This window comes from Fukomys damarensis, unplaced genomic scaffold (assembly GCF_012274545.1).
Source record: "Fukomys damarensis isolate Sample0158 unplaced genomic scaffold, DMR_v1.0_HiC HiC_scaffold_18, whole genome shotgun sequence".
In the NCBI taxonomy this organism is placed as follows: Eukaryota; Metazoa; Chordata; class Mammalia; order Rodentia; family Bathyergidae; genus Fukomys; species Fukomys damarensis.
The window spans coordinates 21,888,353-21,906,633 of record NW_022900930.1 but is presented as its reverse complement, the minus strand read 5'-3'; the positions used below and the strand labels follow the sequence as shown (position 1 = coordinate 21,906,633).

Sequence of the window (18,281 nt, the reverse complement as noted above, 5' to 3'; positions counted from 1 at the left end):
GTTTTTTTTTTTTTTTTTTTTTTTTTTTTTTTTTTTTTTTTTTTTTTTGTGCCCTGGGGATTCAACTCAGGGCCTCAGGCATGCAAAGCCTGCTGTCTACCTCTGAGTTATGTTCGTAGTTCCTATACTTTTTAATTTCCTGATTTAATACAAAAATAATGATGATTGGTATGGTTATTTTACAAAGTTAAGAATATCCCTTCATAGCATAAGTGATTTGAAATAGTGCTGTAATCATGTTCTTCAACAAACCATCAACGAATTTAAAGTTGTCTTTGAAGATCTGTCAGAGTATCAAAATTTTACTTTTATAAGGTACTAGACATTGAACTCTGTTTAGAAAACATAACCAAGAAAAGATACCTGGGACTAAGAAAGTGAGTATAGAGTAAAATTAAGTAGCAACATCACCCAAAGATTAACCTTCTGCAGCCACCAAAGATATCCACTCCCTAAGACCATTAAGCACAAGCTCCTGCCACAAAAACCAGGGCTACAGAATACTCCCAAGAGACAGCAAAAGCAAACTGGTAAAAGTTAAATAGCATGAGGGAGTGGCATTGTATTTTAAGTACCTTTAAAAAGACAGGTTTGAATATCTCCTTGGTGTTAAGGACTGTATTGGGTCCCCAACCCAAATTTCTATACTGAAGTCCTCCCCTCTGTGTACTTGGAGGTGGGACTGCATTTGTGAGTAGGCCCTGCTCCCACTGGGCTGGTGTCTTAGAGGAGGAAGAGACACCAACATTTGCTCTCTCTAAGCAGGCACAGAGGGGAAGTCATGCAAGAACACTGCGAGAAGCCCACCACCTGCAAGCCAGGAAGAGAGCTCTCACCAGGAACCAAATTTGCTGGCAGCTGACCCTGGATTTATAGACTCCAGAACTGTGAGAACACAAATGTCTGCTGTTTACACCATCCAGTCTGCCGTATTTTATTATGGCAACTTGGCCAGAGTAAGATCTGAGGTTGGTAAACTTTACAGGAAATTAATTAAGTTTGAGGATTTGACTTTTTTCATACAATGGGAGTAGCATTACCAATAATAAATAATGATAACTCAAAAATCTTCATCAGCTTTTACCTCTTAATTGCCAACTTAAAGAAACTTTTCTCAACACTGGAATAGTGGGAAAAGCACAGAGAGTCCTCTTTGTTCTTTCCTAGTAATATTTACACAGCATTACCCAAATAATTTCATTATATAAAAGCTGTAGTGAATTACATCTGTCAGATCATGTTAAAGGTCATAAACAAGACATGGAGACTAGATCCACAAAGAAAACCCGATCATTGGCTGAGTTACACTCAAGTTCTGATCTTGTCCACATTTCAGATAGTGCTTTACACATAATATGGACCTAACTTTGCCACTTTCACTCTTGAGGCCTAATGTCAACCAGCATATGTGAAGAAAGATGATAATATTTACCTCTGTTGCTTTCACAAAAGCTGAACAATCACTCACTACATTTTGGTGGGTGATCATTGCTCCTTTGGGGTTGCCTGCAGAGCACATAGGAAGCAGAACAGGTTAAGTAAAGACACTCCATCCAAGAATTAGGGCCTCAAATGCCTCTACTATTAGATACACCCATGGAGAGCCAGATGTTGAGTAATACATTCCCGAGCAACCAGCAATCATTGAAACATTATGTTAAACAATCTTTATAGGATGGGCAAATTTTCCAGTGTGTGTAGCAATAAGAGAAAAAAAAAATCAAGAATTTTATCCCTTCGATACAGATAATGACATAGTTTGCTCTAGGAATCTGGGTGAATCTAAGGTCACTTTGGATAATGTTTTAGCAAACGCATGGTACTCTCAGATTCCGAGAACACCTTACAGAGTAACAAGACAGCACTGAACCACTTCTGTCTCTCCTGCTTTCTTTCATTCCATTATAATTAGCTAACAAGTCTTATTAAATAAAAAAAAAGCAGATGGAATCTATAGTCTTTCAGATATTATTCAGAAGCAATTACATCTCAAAATTTACCTGTAGTTCCACTTGTGAAACAAATTATTGCAAGATCATCAGGTGCTGGAGGCTGAAGAAGATTTTTAAAAAATGGTTATAAATGAGAACAGAAAACTATAAGTCCTGCAGTGGTGGTAAAATTATGACAAATGTAACTAAGCCAGCTGTTACCACAGAAGGCTCTAAAAGGTTTGCCATCACTGCCCTAAGGTACCACCCCAAATCTCTGGCAGTCTCCAACATAAGTAGATAATAAAAACTACATAGAAAGTTATGACAGGGTCTAACATAAAATACTTACCTTGGGCTTCTTTCTGTTGGCTCTTCCAAGGCCCTAAATCAGAAGGGAGGAAAAAACAAAACAAAACAAGTGAAAACATTTTCTAAATGTAAAGAATAAGGTCACATGAAGTCATGTACAGCTTTCTTTACTATAGGGTTCACTCACAGCTGGCTCAAAGAAAGCAGTTTTCAAATTAAATTAACTATGGCAATTTTAATTAACCAGAACCAAGATATTTATCCATTTTTCTAGAAAGCCATTTTTCAGTTCTCTTCTCATATAACACTACACATATGGAATCAAGACTGGCCTCTGAAATAAGACTTATTCAAAAGACAGTAATCAAAGTCTTCTATAATACATTTCTGCTCCCCACTCCCATTTCTTATTATGGCTTTTGACAAAGCCCTACTTTTAGCCAAAACCAAAGAACTGCAGCTTCTCTGTGCCTTCCCCAAATCAGAGCACACAGCACGGTACCTGAGTACCCACTCTGTGGAACTGACATCTTCAATTAGGGAAAAAGAACAGATTTAAATGCTAGACATTTTAGTGAGGTTCAAATATCTGTACTCCCCACACATAGCAGAGACAGAATTGGGAGCCTCCAACTGTAAAATAGGCCACAGTAGAAGACCTACAACCCCTTCCTGAAAGGACATAAGGTTCATAATGACAGATTCATTTCTGAGGTGCAGTGGTTCCCAACACTGGCTTCCCGTGAATACCAATGATGTGGTTCAGTTTTCCACATTAAGCCACTTTCATGTCCATTAATTTTTTAAAATGAGCTATTTATAGTCTTTTCCAATTAAAATTGAACAGCTTGAGTGAGCCAATAGAGTGAACATGTCTATTAGAAAATGTAAATGAGATGGGTGTGCTTAGGGCTCAGTGAGCTTTGCCAATTGTACAATTTAAAACAGTTTTGAACCTTAATCACACTTTAAATTACATACATGACAGACTACTAATTAAAAAGAATACTGATGTCCAATTAGAAATCAACTAAAAACTAAAGCAATGATAATTCTGTATTTGTTTTTCAAAATAATCTTTGTTAGTTCCAAATTTCTACTCATTTGTTCAAAATCCTTTCCTAACTTCTGAAGATCTTCAACTCTTCAAAAATTGATGTTAAAGGCCGGGTGTGGTGGCGCATGCCTGTAATCCCAGCACTAGGGAGGGTGAGGCAGGAGGATCTCTGTGAGTTCAAGACCAGCCTGAGCTACATAGTGAGTTCCAGGTCATTCTCACTACATAGTGAGACCCTGTCTCAAAAAAACAAAACAACAAAACAAAACAAAAAAATTGATGTTAAGAAAAGCAATAGCTACAACCTGACTTTTAATTTTGGGGAATAAATATTGTTCAAATTAATGTACTGTTTGTCCCAAAAGTATCATAGTTGCAAATCTGTCTTGTCATCATTTAGAAAAAACACAGCAATTATCAAAAAAACATTTGCCATCTTCATGTTATAAAATGAAGGATAAATAAAAACTGAATTCCAGTTAATGACAAAAATACTGAAGTATTTGGGTAATGAAATTTTGTAACCTACTGAAAGTATACAAAAAATAAAAATAAACAAAATGGACTGATGAATGAATACATGGGCAGAGTGACAGAGTAATATGTAATAAAGAAAATACATTAAATTTTAAACTATAAAAGGTACTACAGATAATGTGAAATAGGAAGAAAAGGAACAAAGAGGAAGGGGAAACAGGAGGGGTAGGGGAAAGGGAAGAAGGGAATGGAATTAACATGAGAAAATGAAAAATAATGGAAACAAAGTCTCTGTAGGAAGGGAGGGAGGGAGGGGTTGAAGGGAGTACAGGGGGATGGGGCAAAGTAAGAACCAAGATGGATTATGTAAAGGTACAAATTTCCAACAATGAATGTCATTATATGGTATACATTAAATGTACCAATAAAATTAATTTAAACAATTTAAACTATAGACTACTGGTGATGGGATATCGCTGTCGACTGGATATTTTTTTTCAACTGCTTATATGTTTTAAAATTTTCATAATTAAAAGCCCAAAGAAATGCAAACATTCCAAATACCTATGCTTTCATTTTTTTAATCCCATAAAATATATGTTAACATAAACTTGGTTCTATGATCAACAATATGTAAATTTAAACTCACTCCTTTAAAATTTTACCATTTATAAAAATTTAAAAATCTAAGTATAAGTCATTTTAAGCAGGTAAATTTAAGACAATATTTTTTATAAATTAAGGTTTTGGTATAAGCTGGTCACAATAGTACAAGTCTATAACCCTAGCATTCAGGCAGCTGATGCAGGTGGATCTTGACTGCATATCAGCCAGGGCAACCTGGGCTACACAGCAATAACAAGACACTGTCTCAGAAAAAAAAAGGCAACAAAAAAGATTTTAATATAAATTTTATCTTATAATCTTTAATCGCTTACTCATCTAAGTAATGTTTTAATATAAAAATTATTCCTTTATCATTCAGCAGTCAAAAAAGACCCCCCAAAAAGAAAAACCAGCCTCTGCTTTGTATCTTGGGATGGGGTGGGGCAGGCTCCAGGAGGGAAGGAAGGTAGGGGTAAAAGAGATCACATCATTTTGAACAGGGATTATAAGAAAAAAAAAAAAAAAGACAGAAAGTAGGGAAATGCTAGTGGAAAGTTAGCTAAAACATCAATTTAACAAGGAAGCCATGAATGAGCTTAAAGTCATGTTCTATGCTACTGTGTGCATATGGGCATACGTGTGTGTGTGTGTTTGTGTGTGTGTGTGTGTGTGTGTGGTATGACTGAAAAGTATAGAGGATGTGTTTAACTTAAAAAAATTATTATTGTAAATGACACATTGTCATCCACCCCTCTCAAAATCCTTCTCCTCACTTTGAACATATTTATCCCATCCTTTTTGCCACTTCCAGAAGCAGTTCTTAAAGTCTTTTTCATGAATATCTTTAGTTGTGCTGTCATGGCTGCCTCAATGTTCTGAGCTGATTTAAAACGTTTACCTTTCATGGTCATTTTGACTCTGGGTAAGTGCCCAAAGTTGCATACTGGCAGATCCAGTGAATAAGGACCCTCAAAATGCTTTTTTATATTCTGCCTTTCTGTAAGATATCACTGGCAGCAGCATTCACCATATTTTTTATCATACCTTATAAAGACATTCACAAAAGAACACTTCCTGGGCCAGGAATTTAGCTCAGTAGTTCTGCTGCCTGCCTTGCAAGTACAAGGTCCCAAGCTCGATCCCCAGCACCAAAAAAACAAACAAAACAAAAACAAACCCAGAAGAACACTTCCTGAATTGCTTCAGAAAGCAGCAAGAGCAATGGCATAAGTGTGTTCAAAGCAAGGGGAGTATTCTGAGGGAGGTTAACAGTAATGTCTTTTACTGTAATAAAAAAAATTTTTTTTTGAGTCAGGGTCTCACTATGTAGTTGAGTCTGACCTGGAACTCACTAGGTAACCCAGGCTGGTCTCGAACTCCCACCAAACCTCCTGCCTCAGCCTCCCAAGTGCTGGGATTACAGGCGTGCGCCACCACACCCGGCATACATTTTTTAATTTTAAAGATTCACCGTATTTTCACTCCATGTGTGTATATGCATGAGTGCACGAATGTGCATGAGGCAGAAGGTTCTGTTGGAACAATGAGTTTCTCTGTGACTACTAGAGTGTTCAGGAAAGGTTTTAAGAGAACCTTATTTGTAGCCTCAAATTCTTTACAGAAGGAAGAGAGCTATAAATACAAGTTTCATAAAAATATTTATAACATCTTTGGAAACAGCATGACTTACTCTATTTAGCATACTATTTCTTGTGATTCATACATAAAAAATCCTCCTCTAATCACAAGTCTATATAGGGGGATCTGTTCATATGAGCCACACTCATCCTAGTACTGTTACCTTTAAAGTTGTGCTTACTGTGAATTTTAAATTGAAAATGAAAATAAACCAAATCAAACATCTCTGTTGGAAATTCATCAGGAGTCTACAAAATCAACTGGGAAAAGAACGATGAAACAGATTTCTGTACCTGGTTTGGTTTTGGAAGCAAGTCAGTAAATAAAAGACATTAAAGTCTAAAAACGATAGATGTAAACTTAAAACTTCCACTCGTCTGAAGGTGAAATTCATAGATCCAGCACGTAAGAACGGCTTGTCAGTGCTCTGGAAAAATTATGAACATCGCAAAGTTCAGCAAGAACTTCTGCAAGAGGTGCAGAAGAAGGTGGGTATGTATGAAAAATTATTCTTTCTGGTCATAAGACAGAAGTCCCTGCTCTTGACCTTTACTGGGGTGCTAAGAAAGCTGGCCTGTGTTGGGATTACAAGGGGGCACTGACATCAAGTCCGACCCTGCAGAGAAGTGGGCTGGGTGGCGTGACTCACCTCCAATGCCTTCATGCTGATGATTTCCACCCCACATTTCTTGCCTTGTTCCACCAGATCACTGCCATAGGTGTCCATGAGAACTATGACTTTAAGGCCTGATGTTAACTTATTTTCTACACCCTCTAATAAGATTTTGGCCTTCTCTGGTTTGTCAGCAAAAATCAGAGAGAGCTCAGCTGTAAATAAAGAGAGATGAGGAAGAATAAGCTCTGGGGTGTTAAAAGCTTGGCTTTATATCTGACACGATGTTATGTTCTTTGACTAGAAAGACAGATGCACACTTAAATGTAAAACTCCCATTCAATCAGATATACAAGTGTAACATCACCGAACCTAACCAATATCTGGATCAATGTCCACCCCAAATCACAGACATACCTTTGTTGACTATGTAAGTGATGGCATCAGCTCCAAGGGTATCATAAAGTGGAACAATCACCATTGAGTAAGCAAAGCATGCTTGTTCAATAATCACCCACTAAAGGTTGGGAAGAGAGAAAGAGATGCTATATCAAAATCACTCTAAGGATGACAATGAGGTTCAAAGCCAAAATATTTGATGCAACAAAATTAACATTTATATATCTACTACTCTGTGACAGAATCCATTAAGGATTCATAATGGAAAGAAAACATTTGCCCCTTTTGCAAAAGACATTTGCAATTTGCTTGAAGAACGGAAATGAATATATGAAAAGATGATTAATACAAGACAGTGATTGCTCAGAGATGGGAAGGGTCACCACAGTTTCTAGGTGGTTAAAGATGCCTTTGTGGGGAGATACCTGAGTTTTCCCTTTGCAAAAGAAGCACAATTTGGAGAAGGGGTAGGGAGAAGGAGAGAGAAGGGCAAGAGATTCCACTGAAGGAAATATAGGATCCAAAGCAGAGAAATCAGTGAGCAACCTGGCAGGAAAGAAGAGTTTGACTAGAGGAGAGGCCAAAGCAAACCTGTGCTTTGGGGGCTTTACTCTAAGGACCATGCAGAGCCATCACAGCGTTTTAGACCAATCAGCGGCTGTGCTTTGAGGAAGATCAATCTGGCGGCAGTGTATGGCATGGCCTGGGAACAGGGGAAGGAGGGTACACACTTATCTAACAGGAACATTGTTCTGACAAAATCTTTTCCAGAAAGAAGCAATACAATAACCGGTTATCTTGCTGCTAACTCATCAGGCACACAGCAACCGACACATCTACCAGGCAAACGTGACATAATCGCACTTTTCAGTGCTAACCCTCAGTGGCTCCCATGACCACCAGCTGCATGTTTCAGGTGAAACTGCCTGCAGCAGTCTGACATGGCACAATGAAGGCACAGCTGCTGAGGAACATAGCACAAGCTTTTGTACTCACTGGGTCTGGAAGGGGGATTTCCTGGGATTTTTTTTTTGTGTTTGTTAAATTTATTTTTCTTTTTGCTTGTGTGCTTTGTTTTATTTTCTCTCTGGAACAGATTTGAAGTTACCAGCACGGAGGTCAGGTCCACGTTCCTCAGCAGGGCACATATGACTTACATGGCTCTCCCTTTCCTACCTCTTACCCTGTCACTCCATGGCCCACCGCTGTAAAATGCTTTATCCCTCAACACAGACGAGCTATCTGATGTGAACATGCATCGCACCTGGTGCTCCTCTGGCCTCCCCACCTGTATTTCCTTCAAGACTCTACCCAGGCATCACCTCCAGGAAGTCCTCCTTGGCTAACCTCCCACATGCTTCTGGCCTGTGTTCATACTGATCAGGTTACAGAGAAAGCAGTTTTGGGGTCTGTCTTCCTTATGTGGTACCTCAGGAAAAGAAACCAAGTCATGTGTGCAGTTGCTAAATAAAATTTAGTGGATATGTTCATGAGGAAAGGGAGAAAACAAATTTCACCAGCCAAGTCACATCTGACTATGAAGAATGCTATTTTCCTTTTAGCAGAAGAAACTCTAACAAGCCATGCTGATTTATAAAACAGGACAGCACAGGGATTGAGGTGTAGGTATAGACTCTTTCGATACAAGTAAGTATAAATTCAATATCTTTAAGCCAAATGCTTGAATTTTTCCAAGCCAACTATGCCACCAATCTATTTATTAACACTTTAAGAGAACCCTCAACTCTCGTTTAAATTCACTTTCATAGAATGGTTTCCCAAAGTACTGTACATGGACCAAGAGAGCCAAAGAGCACATTGTCTCTGTGAAGCCCAGCCCCCAGGCACCTTCCCCACTGCCCACGGGATTTTTCACTTTAAGATCTAACCAAAGGGAAATTTCAGACCTTTGGGGAAAAAAAAGTTTGCTTTTAAGAAAAATATATCTAAATTTCTCTATAATTTATCAATGCTATTTTTCTAATCATAGAGTAGAGGTAGTCCTTAAAGTGAGAAGAGATCTTTGTTGGATATTTTCTCTAAGAATTTTGTTTGAGAGCCCCATTTAAAAAAATTAAAACAAAAATTACTAATGGGGGAAACCTTTTTTTCCCCCTCTGAAAGGCTAAAAATGTCTTCATTTGGGTTTTTTATGTGTAGGTTTTCTAGTGTGTTACACAAAGCCATATATTCTCAGTGGAAAGCAGACCACAAAAGCTGGTCTCAAGCACAAGTAGGTGTAGGCTCTGGCTCTTATAACTGCGGTTTAGAACTTGCAAAACCCTGTGTGATAAGTGCCCAATTAATACCTCGGGTCTGTTCTGAGAAAAGATGCCAATGAACTGGTCTTGGGAGGCCTTGAAGCCCTTCTGGAGCAGCGCTGAGCCTATGTACTCCGACAGTTCTTCCACCTAAAGTGAAGGGGAAGGAAACGGAAAGCAGCATCAGGCGGCAGCTTAAGGAACAAATCCGAACAGGTGACAGGCTGGCACCTGGACCAGCCAGCAGTGCTGCAAAAGAAGGAGAGGGCATTCTTTTAAGTTTCTGAAAAACGTGAGAATTTATTAACCACAGTTCACTGTTAAGAGAACAGAATGTAGGGTCCTTTCTGCAGAGCAAATTAATCTCATCTCAATCTTAACCACTGCAGGTGACAGACGATTTAATGTCAGGACGTCTTATACATTTTTTTTCTACTTTAGTTTTATAAACTACAAAATTAATGCAGGAACTTTTTTCATATTTATAAAGAACTCCAAGGCAATCAAAACATGTTATTTAATATTAACACAGAAACAGCAATTTTTTTGAGAAACCTTTTTAAAAAATGACTAAGCTATTGTCATTGGACTCCACAGTCCCATTCTTGAGAATTTATTCTTAGCAACTAATTCAGTCTTAGAAGTTTCAAAAAGTCTTTTGTACAAAAGTCTCTATTTCAAAAATGAGGAGGGGAGGAAAGGTCAAAGGGAGAGGAGGGAATGGGGAAAAAAGGGGACCAAGGCGGTTACGCGCAGGTACAAATTCCTCGTGATGAATGTGGTCAGTATGTATGATGAATGCATACTAATAAAAATTAATTTAAAATAAAAAACTCAAAATAATCTAAAGTCAAAAAACTCTAGGAGAAAAAAGACTTGCAGCTGGATGATTAAGCAAATGATGATAAATCTTGGTGAAAACACTATACAACACAAATGCTATAATTATGAGAAACATCAAAGTTAAGATGGTATTAATAGCAATGATAAACACAGAAATAGCTACTTTTATAACAAGTGAAAGAGGCAGATGCAAAAAATTAGACAGGGCTGTATGTCCATGATTGTCCTTTCCCCACTCCCACCCCAAATTAGGAGCTCTTAATACTTGGAGTTATTTTTTAATTCTCTATTGATGAATTCTCAAGAGTACTTTTCAAGCACCCTCATGCCATAGGAAATAAGGCCACACCTATCCCTGTTGGGAATTCAGTTGGCTTTGGCACCTAGTGCCATCGCAGCCCTGCCTATGAGGGGCTGACACTGGTGAGGTGACAGTGGGGTAACATGAATAGACACAGTACCTTTCACTCCACAGACCAGTTCACAACTCTTGGTTGCATTTAAGAGATTGGAACCTGAAAAACTGCCTGCAACTGCCTGCAAAGCTAATTAGGATAATATGTATATATTTGTATTTCTAGAAATATATTGTAACTTTCTTTTTTAAAATAGTGAAGAGATTACAGCCTCCAAAAGGTCAGGTTCATTGAGCAAATTAAAGATATTTAATCTACAAATACACAGTGTGACTTCAGTTAAGTTAATACATAGCTGACTTCAGTTAACTCCAGTTTTATGTCTTTACTGGCTTCCAAAGAAATGCACAAATCAAAGATTAAGAACTTTACTTTAGAAACCTGTGATTTTCAATCTGCCTCTCTCCTAGTCCATAAATACACCAAAAGCAATCTAGAAAGCATCTGAGAATCTTGTGAGGCCTTAGGGCCATCACACAATGTTATGTGTTCAATACCACAAGCTTTATATGACACTTGTGAAAACGAGCTATCTTGGATACTACTATTTGCATAGGGAACTTAAAGGCAAAATAAAAACAGTAGATCCTCTAATTACCTGAGCTATAGCTCATAACTCCTTCTACAGTTACAGTATGGTAGATTGCTTTACTTTATCTCTCTCTTGTGAGACTAATACTATTTAAGCAAAGCCTTCCACAAAGGAGGGAAGGGAAGAAACCACGTTTCAATCCAAGAAGCATCTACAAGCACTAGGGCATGGTTAGGCTTTGTACCTCCAAATACAACTCCCATCATATAAACATCGTTAAATAGACCAACTACTAGAAACACCTTTCATACAGACAGAGAGAGAGAGAGAGGAAACTGATTTGTATTCAGCAGTGCCACAGGATTACCTGGTCCTAGAGTAGGCAGCAGAGGGAGCCCAGGGACAGAGAGCCATTTCCTGGACAGCTGTTCAGGGAACAAAAGGCAGCAGCATAACTAATGCTTCCAGCTGCGCCTGCCTATCCTTGGGACTGGACCTGGGAAAAGCAGTGACATCCGTACTTGGTATGATCATAACAAAAAGCAGTATCTTCCTGCTCAGGGACCTGCCACTCACAAACTGCGATTTTAACAACAGATAATAGGAAGCAGGGAGATAGATCATTCTCCAAAGGGAAAGGAATCAAGAGGTGGAGGGAGAGGGAGGGAGCAGAGGGGTAAGGGACGAGATAAGGAACGAAGATGCGCTGCGTACACTACCAGCTCCATACAAGGAATGTAAACAGGTACTGCAAACGCGTAAAAAAAAGGAAGGCAGTCAAGGGATAGGTGGAGGAGGGAGGAGGAAAGGAAGGGGGCAGAAAAAGGGATTAAGATGTGTTACGTATGAGTACCAACTCCACACGGGGATTGCAAATGCTCTGTACTGCATACAAAGACCAATAAACTAAAATCTTAAAAACCCTAAAAATAAATAAATCCTAAAAAATAATGATTGTGATTAATAAAAAAAATCAGTTATAGCCAATGAGAAGTGGGGACTAGAGTGCAACAAATGTGAAAATAACTAGATCCCAGCTTCCCTTGTGCTTATACAGCAACGCACAGTTTTTGGAACATCTGTGCTTCCCCCTGCTGCTGCTGCTGAGGTTAGACATCATACCAGAGAGAGCTGGCAGGGGACACCCTGAGGGTCAGTGGGACGGATGAGAAATCCCAAAACAGCCCTCCCTTCTGGGCCTGGATTTGTCCCTAAACAGCTATAACCTGGATGAGTATGCCTCTTTTGGGGGCAGGCAGTCCTTGTCTACAGAATGAGAAGATACTACAGAGACGGGCTTCCAAATTCCTCGTGTGTAAGGCACAGAAGAATAATCACAGAATATACTGAGAAGAATCATCTGCTTCAAGCAGTTCTAGAGTTTTATCTTCAAAATTGTACCCTACCAGTCCATCCATATCAGTTTTAAAATAAAGTGATTTAAACCACTAGTTAAATTACTCAACTAGTTTTATCAAATCGTTGTGTCAAGTCTTTCCATGGATACTCCGTATTTCTGCAAAGCTCAGACTGGTCCAGCACATGCACTTCGTGGAAACCCTGCAGTCCCCGCCCTCATTCTGAAGTCTGCAGGAGCAGCCCAGAGCCAAGACACTCACCTGTTTATAGGAAAGCCACTCATAGGGTTGGTCTGGTTTCCGAGAGCCCAAACAAGGGCCATTATCTATAAAAAGAAAAAAAAAATGACAAAGCAAAGAATGGCTTTAACATGTATAAAATAGCACTGTATTTTAATGTGTACCTCACCTTATTCTACAAAATAATCACAGATTCAAATTACAAATGATAAGCTTGGATTAGGATTATTTTCTCCCTAGGTTTTGATCTGATTTTTTTGTTTGCTTTAGTTTGTTTCTTAAATTGGGGAAGAGAGGGTGATAAATAGGAGAAAAGACAGATACAACTTTTAAGGACACCCAACTTGTGAATTCCTCTTTAACATACTATTGATTTGGACCAAAAGTCAGTAGCTAAGTGGTAAGGCAATCTTGCATTAGGTTTTCAGATGAGGTATCACTCAAAAATTTCTAAGAAAGTTTAATGCATTGTAACTCAGAATATGAAAAGGAAAATATAATTTTTATGTCGCTAAATTCTGATGGCTGGAAGTATTAGCTGGAATCATGCAGAATCACAATTACATGAATCAAGTCCTGACTGTAACAAACTAAAGTGAAGAAAAGATGCAACATGAGGATAAATGAGGTAACTGTGAAGGCAAAGTTAAGAAATAGCAGGATGTGTCCTAATTCCAACTTAGGTACCAAAGAAGCAAAAAACCAAACCAAAACAAAACAAAACACTCTACACAACTGGCTTCACCATTCTAGGTTTTAATTCAGGAAGGTATTCTGATTTTGTTTGGGAAATAAGGCAAGAGAACGTTCCCACCTCAGGCCACGACAAGCCCGGTCCTATTACCCAGATCTATGCACTAGATAAATATGATGCTCATGCAGACTCAAGTATCAATCAGGAAGCAAGATACACACAGGCTTCTTTGCTGTCCCTAAAAGAGTCTTGATGAAAACAGGACAAATCTTATTCTCAGACCTTCTTCAGTTTACAGAATCTGTAACAAAGGCAGAGTGGTAAATGGCAAGTTCTGTCAGATGCTGTCTTCAGATAGGGGGAAAGCACATTAGCCAAATGAAATGATCCCATTTCACTCCTCAAGAACAGAGACTGGCGAACTGCAGCCAAGATCCCAATCACGCCCACTGCCTGTCTTTGTAAATATAATTCTACCGGGACACAGCCACAATTGTTCTTTTTAAGAATTGTCTGAGGTGTCACTCAAGTACTTGCAACAACGAGCATATGGTCTGTGCAGCCTGAAATAAGTACTAGCTGTCTCCGAATGGAAAATTGTGCTGATTCTAGCTCTAACAAAGCAGTGCGAAAGCTCCAGGCTCACCTGCAGAACTTAAGAAGTATAGCACACCCAGGCCCTATTAATAAAATCTTTGATATAATTAAATGGGGATCAGGCTTGGGCCTTCCTAGTTTTTAAAATTTCCCCAGATGATGCTACCTACAAACAGGTGATTTTAGATATTTTCTGTAGTTAAGAAAACTCCATGCTCAAATATGTGCCAGACTTTATGGAGAGTCATAATGGCTATAAAGTGTGGCTAGGGATGAGAGTCTCTGATAAACAGGGAACTCAATCTTTGTAAATAGCTTTCGAGGTGCAATGTGAAAACACTAGGTTTAAAAATTCTAGGCTGGCTTCTCCCATCATTGAACAAACTTCTGACAACCTTATCCAAACGCTGGGCTTTGCTCGTCTATGATATTTTAATACTAAAGTAGCCTAAGAAAATTAAGGTTTAGAATAAAAAGTTCCTTGGGGGAAGAAAAGAAAACTGACTTGCAAAGCAGCACCCTTTAGTCAGAATAGTTTAAGAATGCAATTTACCTTCCTTCTTCTCCGAAACTTTTTTTTTTTTTTTTTTTGCAGTATTGGGTATTGAACCCAGGATTGTTGCACTGAGCTATTTTCTCCCTAATACCCTTCTTAAGATTTGCTCTTGCTAAATCACTAAGTTGCCCAGGCTGGGTTCAAATTTGTGATGCTCCTGCTTCAGCCTCTAAATTTCTGGGATTACAGGTGTGCACCACCAAGTCCAACTTCTCTGAAACATTCATAGGAAAACTTTCATTTTTTCCAAGTAGAGCAAGTGACACCTGTTGTCCCCCTTAAAGTTATGTAACTTATCAGAAGTACAAGGTAAGTCACTATGCTCCTAGATGAATCCCACTAACTGTTAACAATGGAAAAAACATACAAACACACACACACACACACACACACATATGCATACAAATACACACAAATACATTTCATGTAGCTTATGCTATGCTGCTCTACCTAATGGATATTTACTATCACGAACAGTCCCCAACACTAACTTTCCAAAAGTTCATAATTAAACATCATACAAGTACACTTGTTTTCCCTTTAGAATAGGGATTAATGAATTTTCTAGGCTTAATGGGACTACTGGACTAAATACAATGAGTTGAGCAATCCAATTGCACAATTACCAAGTAAAACAACAGGCATTTCTTGAATGTGTACTGTTTGCAAGGGACTGTGGAGCACAGAGAAAGTAATCCCCCAGTCCGTGACCACAGATTATAATCTAACAATGGCAAAAATAAAAGGTAGCCAACCAAAGATTTAAAAAACAAAATACAAAGCCCAAAGAGTTCTATAGAGGAGCCTAATAAAAGCCAAAACAAAATGACTAAAACAAAAAGAGCGTTTCTTTCTTCACAGAAGATATAGTAACAGAGCACTCACTGTGTATAGGCACTGTCAGTGCTGTGGGGAGAGGTGAAAAATGGCTGTGAGGTCCTCCAGGAGCATAGGCTGGTGGAGCAGAAGGCCAAGTAACCACCTCTGTGCCATAAGGAGTTACTACACAAGTAGGTATCAAGCGCAGAGAGGGAAAAGGAGAGCGATGCCTATGACAGACTAGGGGCTTTATAGAAAAGCAAAATGCAACATGAGTTCAAAAAGATCAATAAGAAACCAGGTGCGATGATAGTCACCTGTAATCCCAGAACTTTGGGAGGCCGAAGTGGGAGTATTGCATGTTCAAGTCCAGCCCAAACAACCTAGCAAAGTCCTATCTCAAAATTTAAAGAAAAAGGGCGGGGGTGGGGCAGCTAGGGATATAGTTCAATGTGAAGGACCTGAGTTTAACACCCAGTTCTGAAAAAAAAAAAAGATTAATAAGAATAAACTCTGACTAGAGGCTCCATTTGACCCAGCCATCCCTCTGCTGGGTATCTTTCCAAAAGAATTAAAAGAATCATACCATAGTGATATATGCACACCAATGTTTATAGCAGCACAGTTTGTAATAGCTAAAACTTGGAAGCAGCCCATTTGCCCATCAGTTGGAAACTGGATAAAGAAGATGTGGTTTTTCTATAAAATGGAATACTACTCAGCCATAAAGAATGAGAAATTAGATTCATTCATAGGAAAATGGATACATATTGAGGATAGACTCCTAAGTGAAATAAATAAGTCATATATGTGTAAATACCAAATAGTTTTTCTGGTGAAAAACTGAAAGTATAAAGAAGACACAATGGTATAATTGACAATGTCAAATAGGAAGTAAAGGGCTAAAGGTGTAGAGGAAGTTGGAAGGATAGGGGAAACGAAATAAGGGGAAAGAAAAAATATGAGAAAATAAAAAAGTGGAAACAAAGTTTTTTTTTTTTTAATAGGGAAGTGGGACAAAGGGAAAAAATGAGAACCAAGACCTGTCATGTAAAGGTACAAGATCCCAATGATGAATGTAACTGTACTGTATCCCTAAAATGTACCAATAAACTTTATTTTAAAAAAAAGAATAAACTCTAGCTGGGGTTGCAAAGACCAGGCTTTAGAATCAGGGAAAAACTCTTAAAAGAACACAAAGGTTGGGGGTTGGAGAGTGCTGAGCTGATCTTGCTTGAATAGCATATTCAAGGGGGACCTACAAGGGAGGAGACAGGTACCAGATACCAGGGGGTCTTGTCCACAGTTAATAATTAAGGGTAATTCCACAAGTCAACATTTCCAAAGTGTCTCCGAATTGACACTGCTTCCTTGGGATATCACTACTTCTCAAAATATGGGTCTTGTGATCCAGTAAATGTGAAAAAAACACTGGATTGAGACCAACTGAACAGGTCTCTTTACTGCAAGAAACATTAGAGCCCAATAGGCCTCTCCATAATACACTGGATATATGGTATTTGGCTACAGGGAACATGAGGGGGGCAGTGAGCTTCGGGACTGGCTCTGGACAAATTATGGGAGGAGAAAGAGAAGAGGGGCATAAGCAATGCTATATAGGTGAAAGATTTGTGCGCGCGTGCCTTCCTGAACTAAAGCCACTCTTTCTTAAAGAGAAACATTAAATGACAATCACACAAATGCAGGCAACAGGCTTACTTGACACCTGTATGCCCCTTTGGAAAACATCATATAATGTTCTGACATCATCGTAGAAGTACACCAAGGGCTCATCACTGTCAAGGAGCGTGGATCTTCGAGCACCATTGCTACCCTGTTGAAAAAGACAGGCAGAGAAATACATTAAAAATAAAAACCCTTTGACATAATATTCTGATAACTAAATGAAGCTGATCAGTAGTTACATACACTCCCTTCCCTACTTATTTGTGGCAGGAACACTTAAAATCTCCTCTCTTAGAAATTTTCAAATATATAATACAGTGTAATAACTGCAGTTGCCATCTGGTATAATAGATCTCCTGAACCTATTCCTCTACTGTGTATCATCAATACATGTAATTTCTATGCATCAATTAGACATAATTAAAAAGCCTAACACACCCCCACGGTACTCCTATCATTCATTACTCAGTGAGTATTTGCTGTATGAAGAAAGTACAAGATTTGCTAACATGCTAATACAAATCAGTCATTCATCTACAGGTACAGTAAATACAGGTTTCAGAAACACAAAGCTAAGGTAACATGGACATGAAAACGATCACTGGGGGGCGGTGACTGTGGGGAAAGAAAAGAGGGTCACAGGCCTGTAACCACCTATCTTGCCAGACAAAGCCACAAAGAGTGAGAGGACAACAGGAAAGTGCCACCACCACACACACCGTGACAATTCTCAGGCTGCTGCATCAGTACACAGAGGACAGTCCTGCTCGTATCTACTGACAATGATACCCCATTCAATTTTCCCTCTATAACATCATCAACAGTTTTCTTGAAATTATTTCTACTGTTTCATCTCTCACCAACAACAAATGCATTAGAAATTTCAGTGTCTTGGATTAGTATCTAATAGTCTAAAGCATAAGCTACAAAATACATGAAGGTGCAGATACAGGTCTTTATTGATTTTATTTGCAGCTTGGATATGGGTGCAGATTTGAAGTCACTGAGCACCTTTCTCTAAACTGCCTTCATCTGCTGGCCCCTACGTATACCGCAATGTACAAGAACTCTTAGCCATGGAAAGATGGACGCTCCAAGCCTCAAGCAGTAGCAGGGGGAGCTGCTGAGGTCAGGGACAGAGGGATACTAGGAGGGGTCCAGAGATTCACAGGAACCACAAAAGCATTTTTTTAGACTGATAAAAGCTCAAACACTATGATGCTAGAGCTTTTTTTTTTTTTTTTTT

General features: G+C 38.8%; 1 protein-coding gene across 4 annotated transcripts in view; it reads right to left on the bottom strand.

The window, feature by feature from the left end:
* Acsl1 (acyl-CoA synthetase long chain family member 1) overlaps nucleotides 1-18,281 on the bottom strand; it is a 47,120-nt gene that overhangs the window by 13,384 nt on the left and 15,455 nt on the right. For all 4 annotated transcript variants that reach the window (XM_033765410.1, XM_010645192.2, XM_019204278.1 and 1 more), the window contains exons 3-10: nucleotides 17,069-17,183; nucleotides 12,705-12,769; nucleotides 9,343-9,444; nucleotides 7,052-7,151; nucleotides 6,671-6,849; nucleotides 2,284-2,316; nucleotides 2,001-2,052; nucleotides 1,433-1,506 (exon numbers count right to left, since the gene is read on the bottom strand). In XM_033765410.1, the coding sequence (XP_033621301.1) occupies nucleotides 1,433-1,506; nucleotides 2,001-2,052; nucleotides 2,284-2,316; nucleotides 6,671-6,849; nucleotides 7,052-7,151; nucleotides 9,343-9,444; nucleotides 12,705-12,769; nucleotides 17,069-17,183 (720 nt within the window). The remainder of the gene's footprint in view (nucleotides 1-1,432; nucleotides 1,507-2,000; nucleotides 2,053-2,283; nucleotides 2,317-6,670; nucleotides 6,850-7,051; nucleotides 7,152-9,342; nucleotides 9,445-12,704; nucleotides 12,770-17,068; nucleotides 17,184-18,281) is intronic.